Source organism: Achroia grisella, unplaced genomic scaffold, assembly GCF_030625045.1.
Source record: "Achroia grisella isolate CSIRO2021 unplaced genomic scaffold, CSIRO_AGI_Agris_v1 utg1866, whole genome shotgun sequence".
NCBI classification, from domain to species: domain Eukaryota; kingdom Metazoa; phylum Arthropoda; class Insecta; order Lepidoptera; family Pyralidae; genus Achroia; species Achroia grisella.
In genome coordinates, this window is record NW_026712689.1 from 219,067 (window position 1) to 245,917 (window position 26,851).

General features: G+C 38.6%; 1 protein-coding gene across 1 annotated transcript in view; it reads left to right on the top strand.

Annotated features, from left to right (window-relative positions):
* Positions 1 to 26,483, top strand: part of LOC131841643 (nose resistant to fluoxetine protein 6-like) — a 38,478-nt gene extending 11,995 nt beyond the window's left edge. The window contains exons 2-12 of the mRNA XM_059189968.1: positions 4,047 to 4,183; positions 9,754 to 9,920; positions 13,098 to 13,309; positions 18,147 to 18,340; positions 19,663 to 19,835; positions 20,227 to 20,412; positions 21,181 to 21,360; positions 21,549 to 21,699; positions 23,496 to 23,514; positions 24,576 to 24,718; positions 25,778 to 26,483. Of these exons, the coding sequence (XP_059045951.1) occupies positions 4,047 to 4,183; positions 9,754 to 9,920; positions 13,098 to 13,309; positions 18,147 to 18,340; positions 19,663 to 19,835; positions 20,227 to 20,412; positions 21,181 to 21,360; positions 21,549 to 21,699; positions 23,496 to 23,514; positions 24,576 to 24,718; positions 25,778 to 25,942 (1,727 nt within the window). The 3' untranslated portion in view covers positions 25,943 to 26,483. The remainder of the gene's footprint in view (positions 1 to 4,046; positions 4,184 to 9,753; positions 9,921 to 13,097; positions 13,310 to 18,146; positions 18,341 to 19,662; positions 19,836 to 20,226; positions 20,413 to 21,180; positions 21,361 to 21,548; positions 21,700 to 23,495; positions 23,515 to 24,575; positions 24,719 to 25,777) is intronic.
* The last annotated feature ends 368 nt before the right edge of the window (positions 26,484 to 26,851 follow it).

Below are 26,851 nucleotides of genomic sequence, written 5' to 3' on the forward strand. Positions count from 1 at the left end.
AAAGTTTCATACAAACTGCCTCCAATTAATTCCTCCTACCTACCTCCTAATTCTACCTCCCTTCCTTTCTTAGCGGATGCCTACGTCATAACATCTACCTGCATGCCAAATTTCAGCCCGATCCGTCCAGTGGTTTGGGCTGTGCGTTGATAGATCACTATTACAGTCAGTTACCTTTTAAGTTATATATATTTAGATTTAAATCTTTTTTCAGGCAGACTTATAACAGACTCTGGTATTTTATTATAAAACCTTACACAATTGCCATAAAACGAATTACTAATATGGGACACAGATACATCAAAATAATAATTGCATTTAATAATGTCCAGTAAGACAAATTCAATATTATCTACTAAGCACTGCTGTATCTAAACTGTGTCCCATAACTTTAGTTAAACGACGTTTAGGTAATTAAAATAATATTTGATTATTACACAATGTTTGGTTTCGCTCGAGTGTATAATCTGTAGGTTGTTCATGTACCTAGCCTACACTTGGTATTGTACGGCACTTTCATTTGGTTTTACCTACCTTGTTTGTTTATTTAGTGACCAGTCACCTGCTGGTGGACGGTACGGGGAAGTGTTTGCTATAATTATGTTGTTTATTTAGAAAACATCTAATTATTTACTTAATAAGAGTTAGTTATATCATTATAAATACATGGAAATTAGGTTATGTACTTTAGAATTCTAGCGAAAAATAAAAAACCAGTTTCAACGATTCGATATTTGTGTAAAGAATAAATAACCCTGGACTTATTTTACATTATTTCAAATTCAAATATCATTTATTCATGTAGGACATTTTAGCCTCTTATGAACGTCAAGTTTTTACCTTATAATTTTAATTTTTTCCCTACCGTCCAGTTCGGTATCTCAATTGGATCTATCCAAATCAATTGAGATGAACTGGCAAGAAATTCAATTGAATTACTTTTTTTTTAAAAGTCAGTTTATTTACAATGTATAGGTATTTATATAGGTGTCTATGTCTAACATTAAATGAAAATCCCGTGCATGAACAACTATTGCCACGCACGCTGGTCATTCAAGTAATCGTTTAGTGAATTTGTCGCTTTGCTCAGTAAATATGATTTAACAGATGTTTTGAATTTATTCCAATATATTCTTTGGTATCTTATTGTAATTTCTTATACCTATTCTCATAAAACATTTTCTAAATGGTACTTATTTAATAAAACAATAAATATCGAATCCTTAAAGCTGGTTTCGATTTTAGTTTTATTTTTAGTTGATTTAAAATAAAAAATAATTTACGAATAAATTCCTTACATGTAAAGAAAAAATTAATAAATAACACTGGACAATTACTACAGCGCCATCTAGTCTCAAGCTAAGCAGAGGCTTGTGTTATGGGTACTAGACAACTGCTATAAACACTTAGAAATTGTTTACTAGTTTTTTATCTTTAGTTTTTTATTTACTTGAATTTAATATTTTAGTTGAATGTTAAAAATAATGTAATTAACACTATTTTTAACTTTCCTATCTGACTATTTATAGAAATAGAAATAGAAATAGAAATAATCTTTATTCAAATAAACTCATTACAAGCGCTTTTGAATAGTCATATTTTGATTCTACCACTCATTCGGAATGCAGATTCATCACAAGAAGAATGAGCAAGAAACTTGTGTGTTGCTCTTTTTAATAGATGTTTTTTTTTTTTTTATATAAATAATTACAGTGTAACAAGTAAGAGGCATGCGATAATCAACATAGAAGTCGCTACGCACTCATTATTAATGTAATCAGATAATATTGTCAGTGCTATGGATTTAAAGTTTTTCTATAAAAACATTATTATCGTTAACGAATTCTTCAATTTTATAGTAAGCTTTTTTGCAAAGGAACTGTTTTATTTGACATTTAAATCTTTTTTCTGGCAGATTTATAACAGACTCTGGTATTTTATTGTAAAACCTTACGCAATTGCCATAAAACGAATTACTAACTTTAGCCAAACGACATTTAGGTAAAATCAGTTTGTTATTGTTACGTAAGCTTTTATTAGTGCAATCACTAACTCTTTTGAAACTGTCTATATTCCTTCTGGCATAGATTATTTAACATACAAACTAATTCCTAAGAGTATTTATTATATTTTATTTGTTTTAAGCTTTTATTCACTCGTCCATAGGCTACGGTAAACATTTACCATCCTATAGGCCGTATACTTGCCAGCATCGTAGTATGAAAAAAAAGGGTTGTGTTGACAACAGTAAGTCCCTTCCGATCGATCCCCCGTCCAATTCAAACGGGGATCGATATTACGACGGCCTGAGCCGAGGTTCCAACCCCTAGCGTTGTTCTCAGACTAAAGTCGTATCTGTCAGGCTGGAGATGGCCTTCAGCCGCTCCATAAGTCCTTCCTTTGGTTTGTAGTGCCATCTGCACTCGCCCCCTATCGTCCGGTGAAGCTGTAAAGGCCAGCTGCGGCCAACAGCATTAGAGTAGTCCGAAAAAAAAACAACGGTGAGTCAATAAATCGGAACTTATCTTACTCGCCGGGGTCGGGAACCTGCTATCTTGAACTGTTGCACCGTCTGTGCAACAAGTCATCGGAACAATGACTCACAATTAAACGATAATTGTGTTGCAACCTTACATTTATTACCTATGATATGATGGCCGCTGTGGTCTAGCGGTTTACACGCCGCCTTACTTCCGGTGGTCGCGGGTTCGATTCCGCGCACAGTAAAAATATTCAATTGACTTTCTTGCCAGTTCTCAATTAGATCTATATACTGAACTAGACGGTAGGGAAAAAATTAATATTTTTTTTATATTGTAATATAAAAAAAATGAAGTTCATAAGCAACTAAAATGTCCTACATAAATAAATGATTTATGAATTTGAATTTGACTTTGGTACAAACATTTGCATTCATGAGTATGATTGTTTGTATCGGTCTGTGAGTTTTATATGTATATTATGTGTGTATTTACAAAATATCTAAGTATTTACATCAGTTGTCTAGTACCCATAACACAAGCTTTGCTTACCGTGGGACTAGATACTGTGTTAATTGTCCAGGGTTATTTATTATCATAATTATTGTTATTTTTTTTTATACTACTATGGTAGTAAATAAGCATACGGCCCATCTGATGGTAAATGGTTACGTCCTAAGGTAAACTTATTACTCTAAACTTATTAGAAACTGTATCCTGCTACTAAATGAAGTAGGAAGCAGAAATAATATTATACTGAGATGGGTCCCCGGGCATTCAAATATTGAAGGCAATGAGAATGCCGACCATCTGGCAAAGTTAGGGGCAAAAACCGTCCAACTGGGCCCCGAACCCTTCTGTGGTGTGCCTCGTTGCCTAAAACTGGGACATCTCAAATTAATAACCAAACGAGAAGCACTGAATCACTGGCAAGAAATGCCAGGATTAATACATTCAAAAGACCTAATATCGGGCTTCTCGACCAAATACTCCAATAGATTACTGCTATTGAGTAAAAACAACATATGCATGATGACTAGGGCCCTCACAGGACACTGCAAATTGAACAAGCATATGGCTAAGCTAGGCCTATGCACGACAAGTATCTGCAGATTCTGCCAAACTGAAGAGGAAACGCCGCTTCACATCCTATGTGGTTGTAGCCCACTCATGAATAAACGAAATATCTCCTTTGGAAAGTTTACACTCTTTCCCGAGGAGATAAAAACGATCGCTCCTAAGAATATCCTTCAATTCTTGTCCCTGACGGGTCTAGGTAGCGAACTCTGAAAAGGGCGAGCACAATAGATCTATGTAGGTCGCAGTGCTACAGGTGCTACACATCTGACAATAGCCCAAACAACCCAATAAAAAAAAAAAAAATACGTCCTAAGGACGCCTGAAACACCAGGGGTGTACATGCGCGTTACCGACCCTTAAGAAACCTTAATATACCCTTCTTGAAAAACCCCATGCTGTAGTCTCGTGGGAAAACCTCGGCAGGTAGTTCATTCTACAATCAGTGGACGTGTATTTAAAATTGAATTAATAAACTGTGGGTTACAGATGAGCAGTACTATCAGATGCCGAACCTGTTCCACCTGGACCATTACGAGCAGTGCCTGGCGGCGCGCGGAGTCTACTGCCTCGGTAGCTTCGAGCTCTCTGCAGACTCCCATCATCAGCTGTTCCAGACCATGCAGGTTAGTACACCATATGGATTTTTTCTATATAATAATAATATCTTAGGACTATTCACACAGCGCCATCTAGTCCCAAGCTAAACAGACTTGTTTTATGGGTACTAGATAACTGAGACACAAATACTTTTCGATTTTTTTTAATCCATACATCTATACATGTAAATAAAATTGGAGTGTCTGTTTGTAATAGTGATATAACCATTTTTTACTACATGCATATGACTATAAACACGGTAAATACACCAAAACAACATTTTTTACAATTTTTGTCTGTCTGTCTGTCGGTCTGTTTGCTCCGGCTAATCTCTGAAATGGCTGGACCGATTTTGACGGGACTTTTATTGGTAGGTAGCTGATGTAATAAGGAGTAACTTAGGCTACTTTTTATGTTAGAAATTATGTATGTATATTATATTATAATTATTAATATATTATATTCTTTTATGTTAGAAAAATTAAGTTAAATTTCACGCAGACGTCCTAGCGGGTACAGCTAGTTTGAAATATCCTTACAAAGTATAAAACAGAGTCGCTGTCGCTGACTGTCCGTCCCTATGTATGCTTAAATCTTTAAAATTATGCAACGGATTTTGAAGCAATTTTTTAATAGGTAGAGTGCTTCAAGAGGAAGGTTTATATATACAATACATGTACACTCGGGCGAAGCAAGGGCGAGTAGCTAGTTATTAATATATATACAACTAAGAATGCTGTTGTTTGAATTCACTTCTGACAACCAATTAACAGTAATAGGCCCAGATTTCTTATAACTTTTTGTGAGTGCGTGGTTGCGTATGTAGCAGATTCCCATCCTTTCGCCACAGCTAGCAACCACGTGTCGGCGTTTAGTAACCCGGTGTATCATCAATTATGTATTGGTAGCGGTGTGCGCATATCGCGGCCCGGATAACCGGTCAATCGAAAACATAACAGGCGTTTTTGTCTCCACTTTCCAAATATACATATCAAAATCTTTTTTTTATTACTATATTTTCGGGTAGGGATTGTTGGTAATACCACAGATAATATAATCATTAATACCAACTGGTGGCCGCTTACCTTCCTCTTGAATCACTGCATACACACCATTCTTAGTTGTATATAATAATATATCAATAGCTACTCGCCCCGACTTCGCACGGCTGTACATGTATTATATATATAAACTTTCCTCTTGAATCACTGTATCTACTAAAAAAAACCGCTTCAAAATCCGTTGCGTAGTTTTAAACATTTAACCATACATAGGGACGGACAGACAGTGACAGTGACTTTGTTTTATACTATGTAATTCAAGTAATAAATTCAAACTTGCTATACCCGATACTACGACTGTGTTTAACTTTATTTTTCTAAAATAAAAGTAGCCTAAGTTACACTTCATTACATCAGCTACCTGCCAATAAAAGTCTCGTCAAAATCGGATTCAGCCATTTCAGAGATTAGCCGGAACAAACAGACAGACAGACAAAAAAGGTAAAAAAATGTTACTTTGGTGTATGTACCACTATTCACAAGTCTCGTGATTATTCTTCTTGTGATGAGTCTGCATTCCGAATGAGCGGTAGAATAAAATAACTTGACTATTCAAAAGTGCTTATATTAAGTATTATAGTGCTTATATTATATTTAAATAAAGATTATTTCTATTTAACTTGCAACTTGCCGTATTCATCTTCTTTCGTTTCAACGGCATCTAAATATGTTTTCCCCAGAATGACTTATGCGCATACTGTCGCATTTTAGATCTTCCTTTGTGCTGGACCTTTATTATTCTATTCGTGCATTAAGTTTAAATAAATATATAAATAAATAAAGTATCTGTGTTTGTGTATGTGTGCGGAGTGTCCACTGCAACCACGAGCTGCGCTGACCTACATCTACTTGCCTCCTGGCTGCACACGCCACTTTCTCCGTACATTTCGCAAATCTGCACTCTACATCGTAATGACGCAATATATACTAAATATAAGCACTTTCACGTAATTAAAATTATGCAGTTTTTGTTCGCATCTGTGTAATTATACCACGTGGTATACGGATCATACAACTGTTTGCCGCGGATTTGTTTAATGGAATGGTGCACCTGCCTGCTCTAATGCCCAATTTACACTCAGCCCGAGTGGGCAGGGAAGTGAGCAGCGCGAGAGTGTAAACATGAGTGGAAACACTTCCCATGCCATTGGCGCTGCCACTCGCGCTGCCCGGCGCTCCCTCGATTGTCGGTTTTTCGTGCGCGAGTCAAAGGAATGGCAGCGCGAGTGGCAGCGTGTTTTTACATTCAGCCCTCTCGCTCAGTTGTCGCCCGGCAATATTTCCGGCAGCGCGAGTGGCAGGGGAAGCGGCTGAATGTAAACGTACGTTGGTGAGACACCAGTGGAGGATAACATGAACATGAAGTCAGTTCAGTCAGCCCATCGTGACAAATTCACCAGGAATTTATCACGATAGTTTCCAGAGGGAACCGCGTATATTACATAGGGTTCCCAAGCCCAAAAACCAAGCCCAAGTTAAATAAACCAGTGCTATCCAGTTTAAAAACAGAACGCAGTAATAATCGGCTATCGGCGCTCCCGTTGCAGATTGCCGTCGTTAGTGCCGTGACCATAGAGACAATTTTATTTACATATTTTATTATTATCTCTTATGTATGTTAGTCTATAAGGTATTTATAATATGGGCCATGTAGCCTGAATTAAATAAAATAAATAAATAGTGTTGCAATAGTTATATTAGTATGTAAAATTCAAGTAATTAATATAATCAGGTTTTTTAATAAAAAGTATTTGATAAATTCAAATTCAAAAATCATTTATTCATGTAGGACATTTTAGCCGCTTATGAACGTCAAGTTTTTACATTATAATATATAAAATTATGCTGTTGACTACAGTAATTAAGAGGCGCGCAAATTAAAAAAAAACCCAGTACAGTACCAAATATCTATTCAGGACTTTCCAGGACTCTTCAGAAACTAGGACATGTCCTCAGAGAACAGGTCTCCTTCCCCCCAGTGTTAATATATCAGAACTTGAGAGTTTACGACGTTTCCTAAGAAGCCTATTGCTCAAACATTGTGGATTAAAATTACGTTACACTAGTGTTGCAAAATTATGATTATTTATACGGTACTGCGAAGCAAACGAATAATATTGGAAAGATTCGAAATAATATCTCGATGCAGATGTACTTGTTTTTATTTCGGTCTCCAATTACATTACTCACTTATATTAATTTTTTTATACCGGTAATAGAATATATCTTTTATCATTGATCGGCTTTCAAAATGAGAATGGCCGTTCTGTCCACCTTTTTTCTTGTATGTTGGTGGCATTATAGTGACGCCACCAACATCACAATAACATCGTTAGTTTATGGTTCCAAATCTATACATATGAATCTATAAAATTAGAGTATCTGTTTGCAATATTGAAATACTGCTCTCATCTTTGGGCGGGAGCACCTGGATACCAGCTCGGTCTTTTTGACTCGGTTCAGAGACATGCAATGAGAATTTTCTATGATCCCAATCTCTCTATAAATCTATACATCTACACATATAAATAAAATTGGAGTGTCTGTTTGTAATATTGAAATAACCATTTTTTACTACATGCATATGAATATAAATATGGTACATACACCAAAATAACATTTTTTATATACTTTTTGTCTGTCTGTCTGTTTGTTTCGGTTATCTCTGAAATGGCTGGACCGATATTGACGAGACTTTGACCGGTAACAGATGTAATAAGGAGTAACTTGGGCTATTTTTTTTTAGGAAAATAACGTTAAATTCCATGTAGAGCTAGTTGGAATAAAAGTAATAAATTAAATTTTCTATACAATGAAGCTGGCAATAAACAGTAAAAATTCTTTCTTTTTGCGTGAAAGAGTAACAAATTTTCGTTTATAATATTAGTAAGATATATTTTGGTAGATACACGCTTATATTTCACATAAACACACGATTTGGGTTAAACACAGACGGACAAAAAACATTCCGCGACTTCAGTTGAGCAAGCAGTTTACTTTGCGATGATTTCATATTAATTAATACACGTGAATATACTTGTGATCGGGTGCTGCTCGTGGGGACTGCTCGGTTCAGGTTGCGAACTCTGATTAGATTTCTGTTTTTTGCAATAGCATATGCTGGTGGTCACTCTATCCTCACAAATTTGAATTTTAATGACTTTATTGTAAACATGTACATTTATTTGAAAAGAATACGAGCTGAGTTGCTTGTCAGTTCTTCTCATCTCGAAATCATTCCGAACTGACGGTAGATTTGGCATATCATAAGAGTCTGTAATAGACCTACATGAATAAAGATATTTTGTTTTTGATTTGTTAATTAAACCTTTAAGTATATATATCAATGTCATGTTAAATTAATCTTAATATACATATATATATATATATAAATATATTTTTATGGATGATAATGGAATGGTGCACCCGCCTGCGCTAACGGTTTACGCTGGCGGGGCACCAGTGGAGGATGATAAGATAAACATGAGGTCAGGTCAGTTAGCCCATCGTGACAAATTCACCAAGAATTTATCACGATGGATTCCAGGGTGAACCGCGTGGAGGTCAACCTGGCACGGTAAATTGCTAGCAATAAGATCAGTCCGCATTACAAACCACCCCTTTCCCCCTGCGTTATGTGAGTTGTCCAGAGCTCTTATTACACTTACATTATTACATTAATTAAATATTATTATATTGTAAACATGTACAACATTTATTTGAAAAGAATACGAGCTGAGTTTCTTGTCAGTTCTTCTCATCTCGAAATCATTCCGAATTGACGGTAGATTTGACATATCATAAGAGTCTGTAATAGACCTACATGAATAAAGATATTTTGAATTGAATTACGAGTATGTATTTTACAAAAAAGAATCTATGCATTTATTTCAGTTATCTAATACACATAACACAAGCTTTGCTTAGCTTGGAACTAGATGGCGCTGTGAGTTGTTCGGGAATATTAATAATAATAGTAATATAGTATTATAATATTACCCACAGTTCTATCATCCACATGAATTATACCAAGAAGTCTTATCAAACACCTAGACGCGTTGGAAATCCCCTCCTCTACAATAGACCTATTACAAAAAGCTGTCATACTAAACACATGCCGAATAGTCAGAAAATTTCTATCTTCATCACATAACTCATCCATGCTTGGCTAAGGCCCGCGTGTTTGAATATATTACCCCCGTAAAAAGGGAGATATAAAATACATAATAATAATAATAATATTGACGACCTCGGTGGTCTAGCGGTCTACCACACCGCTTTACGTCCGATGGTCGCGGGATCGATTCCTCGCACGGCACAAACATTTGTATTCATGAGTATGATTGTTTGTATCGGTCTGGGTGTTTTCTATGTATATTATGTATGTATTTACGAAAAAAAAAATTGTCTAGTAGCCATAACAAAAGCTTTAGCTTAATTTGGGTCTAGATGGCGCTGTGTGAATTATCCTGAGATTATTATTATTATAATTACATGTATTAAGTACTATATAATGAGCCCAATATGTTCTGCAGCGCTACTCAGCTAACTGGGTGGATAATTTCAACCACACACGACTGCACCGAGGGCTGTGCGTGAGTCGCCGCTGTCCCCACCACCAAGACACCACTCACAACCACCTACCGCTCGCTGCTCACCACTCCCACAACGAGAGCCTCGAACAGCTAGCATTTGACGCATGGTAAGTTAAAAAAATTGCCAACCTGAATTTAAAAAAAAAAAACAAGATTTGAATTTGGTCAGTTTAAAATAAGGATGCAGTAAGAAATGCAACGATTTCGATTTCCAACCGTTTTTTTTTTATTTTTTTTACGAGGGGAGAGGTTTCAGTACCGAAACGTCCGCCTTTATGAAGGGGAGCGGACGAAATCCCCCCAAAACCCCTCGGTGTTCCTCTAAAAACAACTTTCACCTTCGTGCGGGTTGGCATTTGCATTCTACCGCACTCCGGCCGCGGGTCTGCAGTGAAGGAGCCCCCGAAGTTGGGCACGGGGACCACTCCACGCCCACACTCCACGGATCACTCGCCTCCTGGAAACTTGGGATGCCCCTACATCCTCCGCTCCGAGTGTCCAAGTTCGATTTCCAACCCTAAGTTTCTAGGGGGAAGGGGATTGTTAGTAATGTGGATTGATAACCCCATTGCTAGCAATGTACCATGTCAGGTCGACCTCCACGCGGTTCCCCCTGGAAACCATCGTGTTAAATTCCTGGTGAATTTGTCACGCTGGGCTAACTGACCTGACCTCATGCTCATTTTATCATCCTCCACTGGTGCCCCGCCAGCGTAAACCGTTAGCGCGGGCGGGTGCACCATTACATTATCATACATAAAAAAAAACCCTAAGTTTCTATTTGCAACCTTAAGTTAAACAGATGCACGCATCAGATTCAGCACACTGCTATACTTCCGATGGTCGCGGTTCAATTCCTCGCAGAATACAAACAACTGTATTCATAAGTGTGTGTTTGTATCGGTCTGGTGTTTTCTATGCATATGCATGTATTTATAAATAAATATCTATATATTTCTATCAGCTGTCTAGTACCCATAACAAGTTCTGTTTAGTTTGGGGCTAGATGGCTCTGTTTGGATTATATTGAGTTATTATTATTAATATCTCTATCTCGCTCTCTGGTAGAGTCAAATTTCCTTATTTTTTCCGCCACTTTATCCTATACAGGATATCATCACTACAGAGTTTAAAACAAAGCTATTCTGTCTGTCCGTCCCTACGTACGGTTAAATCTTTAAAACTACGCAACGGATTTTGAAGCGGTTTTTTAAATACATAGAGTGATTCAAGAGGAAGGTTTATATGTATAATACATGTATAACCTGCCGATGCCGGGGCGAGTAGCTAGTTAAAACATTATTAAAATTAAAAAATAGTCTAAGTAACATAACACATAACTGATATAATAATAATAGCAAATGAACAATGCTTATTTGATGGGGAGGGGATATTTAGTAATGGGGTACAGTGTCTCCATTGTTAGCAATGTACCACGTTAGGTCGACCACGCGGTTCCCCTTGGAAACCATGTAGTTAATTCCTAGTTATTTGGACCTGACCTCATGCTCATCTTATCATCCTCCACTGCCGCCCTGGGTAAACCATTAGTGCAGGCGGGTGCACCACTCCATTATCATCCATTAAAAAAAGTTACTTAATCGTAATTACGTCTATTATTGATTGCAACTCATGTACTCCAGTTTGTATTGCATTTTGTTGGTTCCAGTCTGTATAAAGTTAAGTGCGATTGTGACATACAACGTTCATATGACGTCCATACAATGTAACTATGTTGAGATGTACGTAATGTATCGAAATATAAAACTCAATGTAATTTATGATCGTATAAATTTTATGAGTAATTTATCATGGAAATCTGTAAGATTTATGTTAGGTCATAGGTCATAGGATTACATGATTATATGGTCATTACTAGATGATCCAGCAAACGTTGTTTTGCCATATAAATTAATAACGCTATAAAAAAAATAGGGGTTGGTGATAGAAGAAAGAAACTCTAGGGTTATATGTGTTTTATTAAAAAAAAACCATCTAAAATAAAAATACAATGTTTCTGGACAACCTTTGTTACTTAGGGGTGTGAAAAATAGATAGTAGCCGATTCTCAGACCTACTGAATGTGCATATTAAATTTCATGAAAATCAGTCAAACCGTTTCGGAGAAGTATTGTAACTAACATTGTGACACGAGAATTTCTTATATATAAAATTCTCGTGTCACAGTTTTCGTTCCATACACCTCCGAAACGGCTTGACTGATTCTCATAAAATTTTGTGAGCGTATTGAGTAGGTCTGAGAATCGGCCAACATCTATTTTTCATCCCCCTAAATGTTAGGGATAGTCCAACCCTAAATTTTTTTTTATTTTAAGGCAAAATAACGTTGCCGGGACAGCTAGTTATATATAAGATTAAATCTTTGCATTTATAACATAGTTAAACGAGTTTAACAAGATCTAAGATATTTTATTATTTTATTATTTATCTTAGACACTTAATTTATGATCTTAACACGAATAGTTTTCTGGTAAATAAATTGTTATTGTCAATTGTACTTAGTTGTAAGATATTGTATTTAATTGTAAGATATTATATTGTATTTTATGTTGTTATTTAAGTGTATCTGATGAGAATGAAGTCATAACATATAGTTTCATAGATAACATATCTGGGGACAGACATGACTGTAGGATGGCCCAATGTGGGATTGGTTTGTAACGGAACGACTGTGTTAACTGTTCGATGTATGCATGAATTGGAGCATGAATGACGAGAGAATGAATATATAAGTGAAGGGAAATAAATGAATCATCATCTACATTTTTTTTATTAATTCATGTTTTTTTCTATGTCATGTTCAATATTCAAAACTCAAAATATCTTTATTCATGTAGGTCTATTACAGAAATATTTCGAAATGAAAGAGAACTGAAGATGAAATGAAGATGAACATGAGGCACCAGATGTTCGTTAGCTCAACGTGATGGTTTCCAGGGGAACCGCGTGGAGGTCAACCTGACATGGTGCATTGCTAGTAATGGGGACATTAGTCCACATTACTAACAAAAACCCTTTTTAATAGATGTTTTTTTTCCCCCACTCAACCATATTTGAGGGTGCACATCCGCCACGCCGCCACAAGTTTGAACTTTCTAGCGAGCATGACTGTTTCAAGTTACTCCACTACGTCATTTATATTATTTACAGCATAAACTGTACCAACACAGTTTTCACCCATTATAATATTTGTGTATATAATTGTTGAATAAAGAATTGATCTATCTTTATCTATGAAGATTAAACATTGTATCACCAATTAGGTTTTCATCGTGCGTCAACGCGAGCATGATCTCGGAGTACAATATGTCAGCGCGGCTGTACCGGCTGGAGTACTGCCGGCAGGGACCCGGAGGCCCCGACCCGCCGCTCACGGACAACGAGCGGGCGTTCGCAGGGGTGATCGCTGTGCTTGTTGCCCTTACCGCCATCAGCACAGTGCTGGATGTCACACTCTCCGATAACGCCAAGAAAGGTAAAGATTATATATTTTTACGGCTCTGGATGGATAGTGTTTGTATGTATTTCAACAAGGTTCCTGGATTTGACGACCTCGGTGGTCTAATGGTGGCACACTGCCTTACTTCCGGTGGTCGCGGGTTCGATTCCTCGCACAGCACAGACATTTGTATTCCTGAGTATGATTGTTTGTATCGGTCTGGGTATTTTCTATGTATAGCATGTATTTATTTACGAAAAGAATATATCTATGTATATGTATCAGTTATCTAGTACCCATAACACAGGCTTTAGCTACCTTAACTTGGGTCTAGATGGCGCTGTGTGAATTGTCCTGAGATTGTGTTGATCTGACTTGACTAGTTTTCATATACGAAATATACTGTAGCCTTCGCAAGTTCTAAAGATGTTACTTGTCGGTTCCTATTTTATTATTAGTAGTAACTAGCAATCGAAAGTAATAATTGGTATATGAGAACTAGCCAAGTCAGACCTTAGGCTACAGTATATTATCCTAAGTTATAAGAAGAAATGATATTTTATATTGTTATAAATACATTTCAGGACAGACCATTGAACTTGGCACCCATTTAGATCTCACCTCTTTTGTCGTAGAAGTCAACAATCAAGGCATATATCATAATATTAAACTCGGCTATCATTTCACATTTATGTTTTTGATGGGATCTTTTTGTACACTAAATATATTTATTGGTGACGCCGTGGAATTTTCGAGAAGTGTATAGAAATTTATAAAAAGAACAAAACAATATCGATGTTCTGATTCGTGTGTTCTATTTTCAAATAGAATAATTTTATTTTTAAAAAATATTTGCGTATATCATAGAGTATAATCATAGAGTATTATTACAGACATAGGTACCTATAAATTATATATAATATGTACACAAATCAGTAAATAAGGATATATACAGAAGCAATGTTTGCTAAGATGACAATCTTCAATAAATTGTAGTTTTATATACATAAAATTTTCATAAATAAAATAATGTGATCAGTGAATTCAATAATATCGTACGGTCGTGTTTATTTTAGTGTGGCCGAGCTAATTCGTAACTATTTTGTATTGGTTGTTATGTCAGCGGCCGTAATCAATGAGTTACGTAAGGATCAATAACCTCATTACGACATACAAATCTGCCGTTATATCGATGTCAAGGTTTATATTACACCGCATATATATATCTATATATATCATTACATAGTTAAAACAAGTCGCTGTCGCTGTCTGTTCGTCCCTATGTATGCTTAAATCTTTAAGACTACGCAACGGATTTTGAAGCGTTATTTTTAATAGATAGAGTGATTCAAGAGGTAGTTGTGTATAATACATATACCCCCTTGCGAAGCCGGAGTGGGTAGCTTGTATATAAATATATATATACAGATACACATATATGTATATACATATACTAGCTGTACCCGCGGCTTCGTCCGCGTAGAATAGTGACCTTGATCAAATAAAGAAAAAATATTTTATAATCTAACCCAAAAAAAAAATCGTTTTCTGGTTCTAGCTTGAAAAATGACGAATTTCCATAAAAACTTTCATCCCCTATTTTATTTTACTTATTTCTTACAACGTTGATAAATATAAATAAAAAAATTAAAGTTAACAAAATAATATAAATTAAAAAAAAAACATTAAGTTTTTTTATCTAATTCATAAGTTACGCTATAGTTTTATATATATATTATAGTTTTTCCGGCCTTAGGAGGCTTACAACATTCCAGATACTCGGGGATTGTGATCCCCTGAGTTGATGTCGGGGCAAAGGGGTTCGCTCCGAGGCCCCAACCTCCACGGGGGCGCGGCTGACCAGCATCAGTCCATAATTCAATATAACAATATGTCACAATAATCCACTAATGTCAAACAGTATTAAGTGTTGTAAGGTTGGCACACATCCAATGTGGTTGTAACCCACTTGTGCATAAACGTAATATCTCCTTTGGAAAGTATACATTCTATTCTGAGGAGATAAAAACCATCGCTCCTAAGAATATCCTTCAATTCTTGTCCCTGATGCTTTGCGTTTCTTACCAATCAACTGTTTCTGTAGTGATGTGACTAAATAACCTTGAAACAGCGTAGTTTGATATGGTTTGTCTTTTAAAATTATCATTTTTATATTTGTTAATAGTTAAAAACATTTTGCCCAAAATTAATACGTTTATTGTGAGTTGAAATAATTATTAAATTTTTAATGTTATCACCAGCCAGTTATTTAAAATTTTGCCGTAAATTGTACGTCCGTTCAAAGTTACATCGCACATTTGATCCCGACCTGCCCGAAATGCAATCTCTGATAGAGATGTGCTAACTCGTAATAAACATGACTGGAGTTAACTCGAGTTGAAATTCAGGTAACTCGAGTTAACTCGAATTGACTCAAGTTACCTGGAATATTTTTTTTTTTGTTTATATTATTTCTAATAATTCTAATGTTTTTGGGCGCAGCTAGCCTTGAAAGCTTCACTGAACTATAGGGGGCGAGTAGAAATGGCACTTTAAAGCCTCGGAAGGACTTATAGAATGCATAATCATTTTAATGATAACATAATCGGATGAATATGCGAAAAAAATGATAACAACCTCAAATCAATACTGAAATATTTGTGACGAGTGAAAATTGTATGATATGAAATGATCGGAAAATTTCATGTCATTGTCGGTTCGATGACAGAATCATGCTCTCGCTCTTTCACTTGATTCATTCATTTACCAGTTGAATTCTTCATACTCGAGTTGGCAGAATTCAACTCGAGTTAACTCGAGTTGACACATCTCTAGTTCGAACTAGCGATGCCCTCAGACTAAAGTCGTATCCGTTAGACGACTCTGTAATCTCTGAGCGGCCGGTCGCAGTGTTACAGATTTTAGCACCTGACAATACCCATAAACCCCAAAAAAAAGTGTTAACCTTTTTTTTCTGGTGGGTGGGGACCCCTCGTGTGGGGTGGGGTGGGGACCCCTGGTGCCTCCGAAGCCGGATTTACAGACAATTAGCACCGACTCGGACGATTCGCGTTGCGAAACGTGTGTTTACACAAATGATCATCAATTTGAGACGGATGTCGCACAACGTACACTCGCCTACATATATATATATATATGACAGTTTTTTATGTAATTGGCATGACAAACAAGCTGAAAGTCCCGATGGTGAAGTGGTCACCGTCGCAGAACTACAGACATCTTACAATCTTTACATCTTACAATGTGACGCTCGCTACTCTTGGTATGCGATTACAGAGCGTTAGCGTATGATAGGCGTAACTTTATGCTTTGATTTAAAATACTTTTTCTCTCCAGTTCAAATACAAATTCAAAATATCTTTATTCATGTACTTGGTAATTATTTATATAAAAAAAAAAACATCTATTAGTTTCTTGCTATTCTTCTTGTGATGAACATTCGAATGAGTGGTAGAATCAAAATATGATATTTGAATGTCAAATCTACCGTCAGTTCGGAATGATTTCGAGATGAGAAGAACTGAAAACTCAGCTCGTATTCTTTTCAAATGAATGTTGTACATGTTTACAATAATACAGATTTGTCAATCAAATTATGAATAGTAAAGGCAGTGCTTTTGCGCTTTTTGGGAAATAAAACCCTACTTCAAACTGACGACCTCGGTGATCGATGGTCGCGGGTTCGATTCCTCGCACGGTACAAACATTTGTATTCATGAGTATGATTGTTTGTATCGGTCTGGGTATTTTCTATGTATAATATGTATAGTATTTACGAAAAAAAAATTATCTATGTATTTGTATCAGTTATCTAGTACCCATAACACAAGCTTTAGCTAGCTTAACTTGGGTCTAGATGGCGCTGTGTCAATTGTCCTGAGATTATTATTATTGTTAAAAAGCCAGTGAGCTTGATGACATAAACTTGACCGCGTTACTGTAACCCTTCTCCAGTAACGGTTCTTTCGACTTCGAGTAACTGCGACCATTGCTTCCAATTGCACACACAATAATAAAAAAAACATCGCTCTTTGATTACGCATTACAGTAACAGTGCAATGCTGCGAGTGTGGTCATGGGCGTGACGGTGAATGGTGCCTAAGCAACCGTTTATTGCGATCTATATATCGTGTGGTGATTAAAGAATTTGGCCAACAACGAATTTAACCGGGATCCCGGGATCGGTCCCGAAAATCTCGGGATTTTATGTAACATATTCCGGGTTTTTCGGGATAAACAAAACATTTTTACGAATTAATAAATTTAGTGTTTTGTCTAGAAACGAAACAAACTTAATATTTATCGGCCATCTTGGATAATCAGCTGATTAATTGAATTAGTATGCGACGGCGTTGTGTGTGAACGTGAACAATAGAAACTTTTTAACTACCTACTGAGTCGCCAGAATGAGCTATAATAATAATAATCTCAGGACAATTCACACAGCGCCATCTAGACCCAAGTTAAGCTATATAGCACAATAAAGAGTTTAAATTCATTGAAATTCAAATTCAAAAATCATTTATTCATGTAGGACATATTGACCTAGCCGCTTATGAATGTCAATTTTTTTTACATTATAATTTTAATTATATTAGTATTAAGTATATAGATCAATTGAGAAGAACTGGCAAGAAACTCAATTGAATATTTTTTTTTTAAAGCCAGTTTATTTACAATGTATATTTATATAGGTGCCTATGTCGAACATTAAATGAAAATCCCGTGCATGACCAACTATTGCCATGCACGCTCGTCATTCAAGTAATCGTTTAATGAGTGGCTTTGCTCAGTAAATATGATTTAACATATTTTTGTTTTCCATTATTATTATTATTAAAAAACTGTGCAGGGCTGCAGTGGGCGGTGTCGTGGTCCTTAGCGGGGAGCTGGCGCACGCTGCACGCGCCGCCACCCTCGGCACGCGGCGCAGACCTGGCCGCCATGGACGGGCTGCGGGTGCTCGGCATGATGTGCTTCATCATCGAGCACGTCTGCTGGCTCAACACGCTCTCCTACCTCGTCGAGACCAGGCGCTTCGAACAGGTACCGCGCACTGTCAACGATACCTCTATCCACATTTCACACTGATGGTCGACTAAATAAAACGCTCTTGAGAAAAGTTTGGGACGCCTAAGTCCTTAACCTTCGGGAAAATTACATGTCATCACGCACGTCATGGAAGATCAGCCTATATTACGGTTTATTGTACATACACCGATCGATTCCCCGTCCAATTCAAACGGGGATCGAAATTTCGAAGGTCTGAGCCAAAGTTCGAACTCCTAGCAGTGCTGTCAGACTAAAGTCGTCAGGCAAGAGTTGTACTTCAACCGCTGCTGGTTTGGAGTGCCATCTGTACTCGCGTCCTATAGTTCTGTAACGCTATAAGGACCGGCTGCGGCCAACAGAATATAATAGATCGAAAAAAAGAAGAGATCTGCCGCTATATGACATTTATTTATAGTCAGTTTTTGGAACTGGAAACTGGAACGGGAAAGGACCACCACGGTCCTTTCTTTTTTTTTTTAACGTTTGGATAAATCTCCAACAAGACCGTCACCCCGCCAGAGGGATGGCGAGTAGTGTGTAGGACCCGTACCCACTAAAAAACCACACGGTATACCTTGAGGTGCCGTGGACTGAAGTCCGGGGTTCGCACTTGGCATTCAACCTAGACTTCGGCGGCTTGGCCTGTCCTGTAGATGTTGTAGGACAGGCCCCCTCTCTCTGGTTAGGGTGCTATGACTTGCACCGTACCGTCTCGTGGAGGCGCGTGGGTACACGCGCGCGCCTCCAGGGGCCTGGTTGTGGGGTGGTGCCTCCCTCAAGGCATGCACCCCGGCCCCGTGGGGGGTAGACTCGGGACGGAGTTGGGTTCGTCCCGACGTCTACGCCTGGTCCTCCGGCGGCGCGATCTTTGGGGTGGAAGGATCGTACTCCCGGTCCCTCTCCGCCGCCTCCTTCTGCGAAGAAATTATTTCGCAGTGAGCACTGCCAGCCACGACCCCTCGCTCCTAACCATTGCCCGAATTAAATTCAGAGGTGGTCCCCTAATTTAAGCTTTAATCCATCGTAGTTGAAACATTGCTTACTTATGAATTGTTGTACGTCATTGTCTTAATATGAAATCTATAGAGTTGTCACTACTCTCCCAACTAATTGCACTGTAATGATCAATTCTTGAATCACTCTCTTACTTTTGTCAAAGTATTCGATTATATGAATGACCTGATGTTGATGATTGGAGCCTTTGGATATTGCAACTAATTTTAAAAGAACGCTGGTCTAGTATTTTTCTATGTTCTTGTTTTCTTTTTTATAGTACACTATTATATGTAATACACCTATGTGTGGTTGTATTGCAGATGAGGCGCGCAGGAGACGTGGTGTTGATGACCAACAGCACTTTAGTGGTGCAGGTGTTCTTCGTCATGTCCTCGTTCCTGCTCGCGCACAAGTTGCTGCAACAGCGGCGGCAGGGCCAGCACGTGCCCAAGATATCCACATTCTTCCATACCATGTTTAATAGGATCATTAGGTTCCGTACATTTTTTTATTTAATCGGCAAACAATTTGATGGCCTACCTGATGGTAAGCATATACATGGACAGCATTACAGACAACGAATATACATTTTTCTTAATAGATGATAATGAAATGGACTCCTCCTGGCTAACGGTGTACGCTGGGGGGGTACCAATGGAGAAAATGATGAGCATGTTAGGTTAGTTAGTCTATCGTGCCAAATTCACCAGAAATTTAAGATGATGGTTTCCAGAGCGAACTGCGTGCAGGTCAACCTGATATGGTTCATTGCTAGCAATGGGATTGTTAGTCCTCTTGTGCGCGACAAGGCGGTATAACGCCGCTATACTAGTGAGGTCCGGCGCAGGAAAGTAGAAGATTCTAACAATATATATGTTGTTCAGAATGAGCCCGAGCTACTTCCTGGTGGTGTGGTTCGCGTCGAGCTGGTGGGAGCGCGCGGGCGACGGACCCATGTGGGCGCCGCTGGTGGGCTCCGAGGCCGCCGTCTGCAGGCACAAGTGGTGGACCCATCTCCTCTACCTCAACAACCTCATCTACCCCGACGACAAGTGCCTCATACAGACTTGGTGAGATTGGATTGGATGATGAAATTATTATTAGTTAGTAATATAGGTAATCGCTAATTCCGAGTACTTCCAAAATTTAAACCTTTCCTTTACGCCACTACACGTCCTATCAGGTTGTAGCTCTGTCATGAATGGAAATATCTCCTTTGGAAAGTATATTATATATTATATCCTGAGGAGACAAAAACCATCGCTCCTAAGAATATCCTTCAATTCTTGTCCCTTGCGGGCCTAGGTAGCGAAGTTTGATTAAGGGCGAGCACAATAGATCTATACAGGTCACAGTGCTACAAATCTTAGCACCTGACAATAGCCCAAATCCCCCAATAAACTCAAATTTCAAATACGAATATCTTTATTCATGTAGGTCTATTACAGACTCTTATGATATGTCAAATCTACCGTCAGTTCGGAACGATTTCAAGATAAGAAAAACTGACAAGAAACTCAGCTCGTATTGTTTTCAAATAAATGTTGTACATGTTTACAATAATACAGATTGATTCATCACAGTTCACTCTGTTATCCCAAATTCAAATTTGGGAGAACAGAGTGACCACCAGAATATGCTATTGCAAAAGCAACAAGTCTAATCAGTCTTCGTAACCTGAACAGACCAGTCCCCCAAGCAGCACCCGTTCACAAATATGACGGATAAGCCAGTCATCATTGCACTCAACCATATTAGAGGGAGCACAACGACCCGGCCCACCACACCGCCACAAGTTTGAACTTTATACCGAGCATGATTGTTTGGGTGTGTGTCAGGTACCTGGCGGCGGACATGCAGCTGTACGCACTGTCACTGGTGCTGACGCTGGCGCTGTGGCGGCTGCGGCTGGGCGCGGTGTACGCGCTGGGCGCGCTCATGCTGGCCTCCGTCGGCGGCAACTTCCTACTCGCGTACTCCTGGCGGCTGGTGCCCACGTTCGTCCTCCACAGGCCCGAGTAACTCTATTTATTTATTACAAATCTTTTATTTTCTCGGCTTGTTCCATACATACCAATATACCATTGACATGCATGTATACATATAAACCCTTCTCTTCAATCAGTCTATGTATTGCTGAAAACTGCATTAAAATTCGTCCAACAACTATTATAACTTGTGAGTATATATGAGTGTGTGTACACAGATCTATCCGCGTGCTGTACAAGGGCGATGCGTCATTCAACTTGCTGTACCAGTCTCCGCTGGGGAACCTGCCGGGCGCGCTGGCCGGCCTGCTACTCGCGCATCTGCACCATGCGCTCCTCGACCGCCGAGTGCAACTCAACGACTACAAGGTACCACTATGACGCTCATAACAACGACCTGGACAATTCATGCAGTCCATACTAGGCTCAGGCTAAGTAGAGCTTACAATATGGATACTAGGTAGAAATATTTGAATACATACGGAATATACAATTGATTCAGAGCAATAGCAACACTCATCGTCATACAAATCTTTGCATCGTTCGAGGAATCGAACCTGGGTCCACAAGTCCAAGGTATTAAACCGCTAGACCATTGAGGTCGTCAGTACGGTATATATTATAGCTTCTTCAAAGTTGCTTAATCTGAAACGGCTGTTCAAGTAATTCTGGAGACCGTAGGAGTGGCCTTTCAAGGTTTAAATATCCGTAAACTATGAAGAGATCAGAAAGTTTCTGTGTCCCTGGGAAGAGTTCGGTTTTACAACAACAACGGTCCTAATGTTAGCCTAAGTGTAGAAAATAGAGTTTCATTTACATTTATAATAGTATGAGTACTTACCTATCTAAATAGTATATTATTTTTGGCACTGGAATTGCAAGGGCCTTGCTCTTTTCGTACGTCCGGCTACTCATATCTTCGATACTCTACAATTTTACTCTCCGAGTGACCATATATATCCATTGAGTGATCCCGCGACTCGCACCTCGCCAGTCGTGTGCTACATAAGTGCTGACATCGTCGCTACATAAGTTGCGGCGTAATCTAAGATGGCGGAGCATTAAACATTTTGTAAACGTGTGATCTGTTCAGTCGCTATGCCTATTAGTGATTGAATAGGCTATTTTCATGTTGTGATGCGATGTCGTGTGTATGGACCGTACGCGACTCGATACTAACTTACTATACAACATCAGTATCAAAGATTTTACTAGCCTTGTGCAGGGGCGGATTTACCTAAGGGCTTTTTGGGTTACGGACCAGGGCTCCGAGGATACAAAGAGGGATGCTTTGTATCTTCGGGGCCTTGGGCTGCAATGCCCTGGGACAGTCCTCTCTGAAGCGATATTTAGAATATAAAAAATATCTAGAATTTTAAAACAAACCTATCATAAGGTTGGATCCGGAGATCAATCAACCAATGCGAGCACGCGTCTATCGAAAGGAACGGGGAATTTTTGGTCACTCGTTTTTTGTCGCTGCATTTTTTAGTTCAGTAATTTAATTACGTAGGCCCCTAAGTAGATCTAGTTTAGGGTGCCACAAATTCACGATCCGCCCCTGGCCTTGTGTACGAAGAGGCGTAGCGCACGACTGGTGCGACGCGAGTCACGCGACTCGTGTACGAACCTCAATGGTTTTAATAGCGGTAGTCGTAGAGTATCGAAGATTTGTGTAGCGTGGTGCAGGAAGGGTCAACTATACTATTACGAAGCGCCAACTTGTCAAACAGAAACATTTTAATTCGGCCGAGTTATACTGTGTCACGCGTTTTAATTCTCCAATCTTGCAGATAATATATGTTGAAAAGAGTATATATTTTTATTGAAATTGCGAGTTGTATGAAAAGTTTTGTTGTAGTTATGGATTTTGTATAAATATACATAGGTATGGATATGTCTAGTAAGACTTTATAAATTAAATACAAACTTCGCGTTCGGCTATTTATGTAACAAAACGCCAAAGTTTAGTGTTGCCAGAGAGAACCAAGCATTACGTGTCTTACTCACTTATGCTAATTTTTATGCATTTGCCATCAACGGCGTGCGCTGTCTCGTCTATAAAACATAATAATAATCTATGTTCAAGTAATTACTTCACACAGATCAAGCAACAAGTAATTACTCGTTTATAAATACGAGTGTAAGAGCGGTGCGGTGCGCAGGTGTTCCGGTGGTGTAAGGGTACGCCGGCGACAACGGGGTGGGTGGCGCGGATACAAATACATAGAATTTTTTTTCGTAATTCCATACATATTATAGAAAACACCATAATAATAATCATCACAGGACAATTCACACAGCGCCATCTAGACCCAAGTTAAACTAACTAAATTTTATTAAGGGTACTAGACAACTGATACAAATACATTTTTTTCGTAAATACATACCTATTATACATAGAACACATTCAGACCGATACAAACAATCATACTCATGAATACAAATGTTTGTGCCGTGCGGAGATGGAACCCGCGACCATCGGTCGTAAAGCGGTGTACTAGACCGCTAGACCACCGAGGTCGTCATAATATAAGTTTTCTTATTAAAATATTTTTGTTTTAAGAAATTGTCCCCGGAGCAAAGAGGGGTCAATTCCGGGGACAAGAGCCCTCAAGGGTTCTTGTCTCTGAAGTAAGAGTCTTTTAGGATGGCTTACTTTAAAACTAACTTAAGTTAGGGACATAACTTGAGAACAGATATTTACACTTGACAAACATTTTTCTTTTTTTTTCTCTTATTTTTCTACTGGCTACTCGCCCCGGCTTCGCTCAAGTGTACATGTATTATACATAGAAATCTTTCTCATGAATCACTCTATCTGTTAAAAAACCGCATCAAAATCCGTTGCGTAGTTTTAAAGATTTAAGCATACTTACTATTTATTTTATACTATGTAATGATGATATAAGCATACATAGGGACGGACAGACAGCGACAGCGACTTTGTTTTATACCATGTACTGATGATATTTACCATTAAACTAAATTTAACCTAACTTAAGACACAGTGTCACACTTGACGAATTTTTTTTCTTTTTTTATCTTTTTTTTCTTTTCTGTGTGATGTAATACTCAAAGATTTATATTTTAATTTTCCCTTTTTTTATCTTTTATTTCTTTCTGTGTGGTTCTCAGAGATTTATAATTTAATTTTCTCTTTTTTTTTTCTTTTCTGTGTGATGTAATACTCAAAGATTTATATTTTAATTTTTCCTTTTTTTCTTTTGTATTTTTCGGTGTAGCGCCGGTGCGGTCGGTGCTGTCGTGGCGCGGCTGGGCGACGTGCGCGCGGCTGTCGTTCGGCGCCCTCATGCTGCACATGATCATCAACAAGTCGCTGGTGGCCGCCCGCCTCGCGCCCACACAGCTCGACAGGCAGACCGCGGTCAGTCACCACCTGCCATCCACCACACACCATCCATATTCTCTTTTTCATGGATGATAATGGAAAGATCCACCCGCGTTCCGGTTTACGGAGGCACCAGTGGAGCATGATAAGATGAGCTTGAGGTCAGGTCATTTAGCCCATAGTGACAAATTGACCAAGAATTTATAACGATGGTTTCCAGGGGTAACCGCGTGGAGGTCGACCTGACATGGTACATTGCTAGCAATGAGATCATCAGTCCACATTACTAACAATCACCTTCCCACCTCACCATCTATATTATAGACACGCGTCAGGCGCTGGCGACGTTTTTTCTCATTTACAAACTAGCTGTAACCGCGACTTCGTCCGCGTGGAATTTATCTAAAAAGTTTATTAGAGATTTATTCTAAAATAAAACTTGCCTAAGTTACTCCTCATTACATCAGCTACCTGCCAATAAAAGTCCCATCAAAATCGGTCCAACCATTTCAGAGATTAATGTCAACAGACAGACAGACAGACAAAAAAATGTTGTTTTGGTGTATGTACTGTATTTATTTGTGGTGCATGTAGTAAAAAACGGTTAATTCAATATATACAAACAGACACTCCAATTTTATTTATATGTATAGATTAGCCACAGATAACATAATATTACATAGATTAGCTAACCTGCGCAACTTTGCATCACACTTACTCGTCATTTCTTATTATATTTCGCTTAATTTACATCTTTTTAATTTATAGTCTATGTGTTATCCTGATTTATAACTTATATTACTGTAAAGTTTCATCAAAATTCGTTCAATAGTTTTTGCATGACAGAGTACATCCAACCATACTCACAAACATCCGTTTATAATATCAGTAATTATGCCCAATTTACACTCAGCCCGAGTGGGCAGGGAAGTGAGCAGCCCGAGAGTGTAAACACGAGTGTCGCTGCTCGCGCTTTTCGTGCGCGAGTGGCAGCGTGTTTTTGCATTCGCGAGTGGCAGGGGAAGCGGCTGAATGTAAACGTAACATAAGATTAGTAGGAAGGACAGTACGTGTGATGTGAACGGTTGATTCCAGATACTGGAGTGGTTCGGCGTGGCATTCGTGTCGTACATGGCGGCGCTGCCGCTGGCGCTGCTGGTGGAGCTCCCCGCGCAGCGCCTGCACCGCGCGCTAACCGCCCGCACCGGAGCCCCGCCCGCCGCGCCCGGCGTCGCCGACAAGAAGGACGCCAGCAAGTGACGCCACACTGACGCAGGGGGCCGGGGGCACTAAAGTAATTGCTACCTGTATACACGTTCTTTCACGCGCGATCAGAGACGTCATTCCCTACATATAATTATACGGATATGTTAATATTTCCTTTACAATCCTAATTGACAGGGTATTTTTTTTGGGATCGGTTTTTCCCGTTTCAGGGAAAGGCAAAATGACTCAGCTTATACAGCCATGCGTCAATATAATCGAGTTGCTGACAGATGACGTCATTTTCACTAAGTTACGTAATTAGCCCCCCAGGAGCGCACTCCCCTCCGCTCGATCCCTCGTCCAATTCAAACGAGGATCGAAATTACGATGACCTGAGCAGAGATTCTAATCCTCAGACTAAAATTGTGTCCGTCAGTCGGGAGTGGACCTTCAGCCGCTCCATAAGTCCTTCCTTTGGTTTGGAGTGTCATCTGCACTCGCTCCCTATCGTCCAGCAAAGCTGTAACGGCCAGCTGCGGCCAACAGCATTAGAGTAGTCCGAAAAAAAAGGAGCGCGCGTAATCGCGAGTGATTGTTATCTATTTCACTTTCTTAAAAAAATATATTTTTTATAATTTTTATTCCAAAGACAGTTTAATATTTTATTCAATAACTGTAGGTATACATAAGAGATGGCCATTTTGCAATCATAATATTTATTCACCAAAAACAGGCTTAAGATTTATAATTTATCAATAACTCTATAATTGTCTTTGGTCTATAGTCCGATGTCCGCCATTTTGTAATCATAATTAATTACAAAAAGGCGCTAAAACATGCACAATAGAAATACGCGGGAATGCACTCACTGTTTGCGCGCTCGTCTATTTCTATTCTAAATATCTTTACTCATGTAGGTCTATTACAGACTCTTATGATATGTCAAATCTACTGTCAGATTGT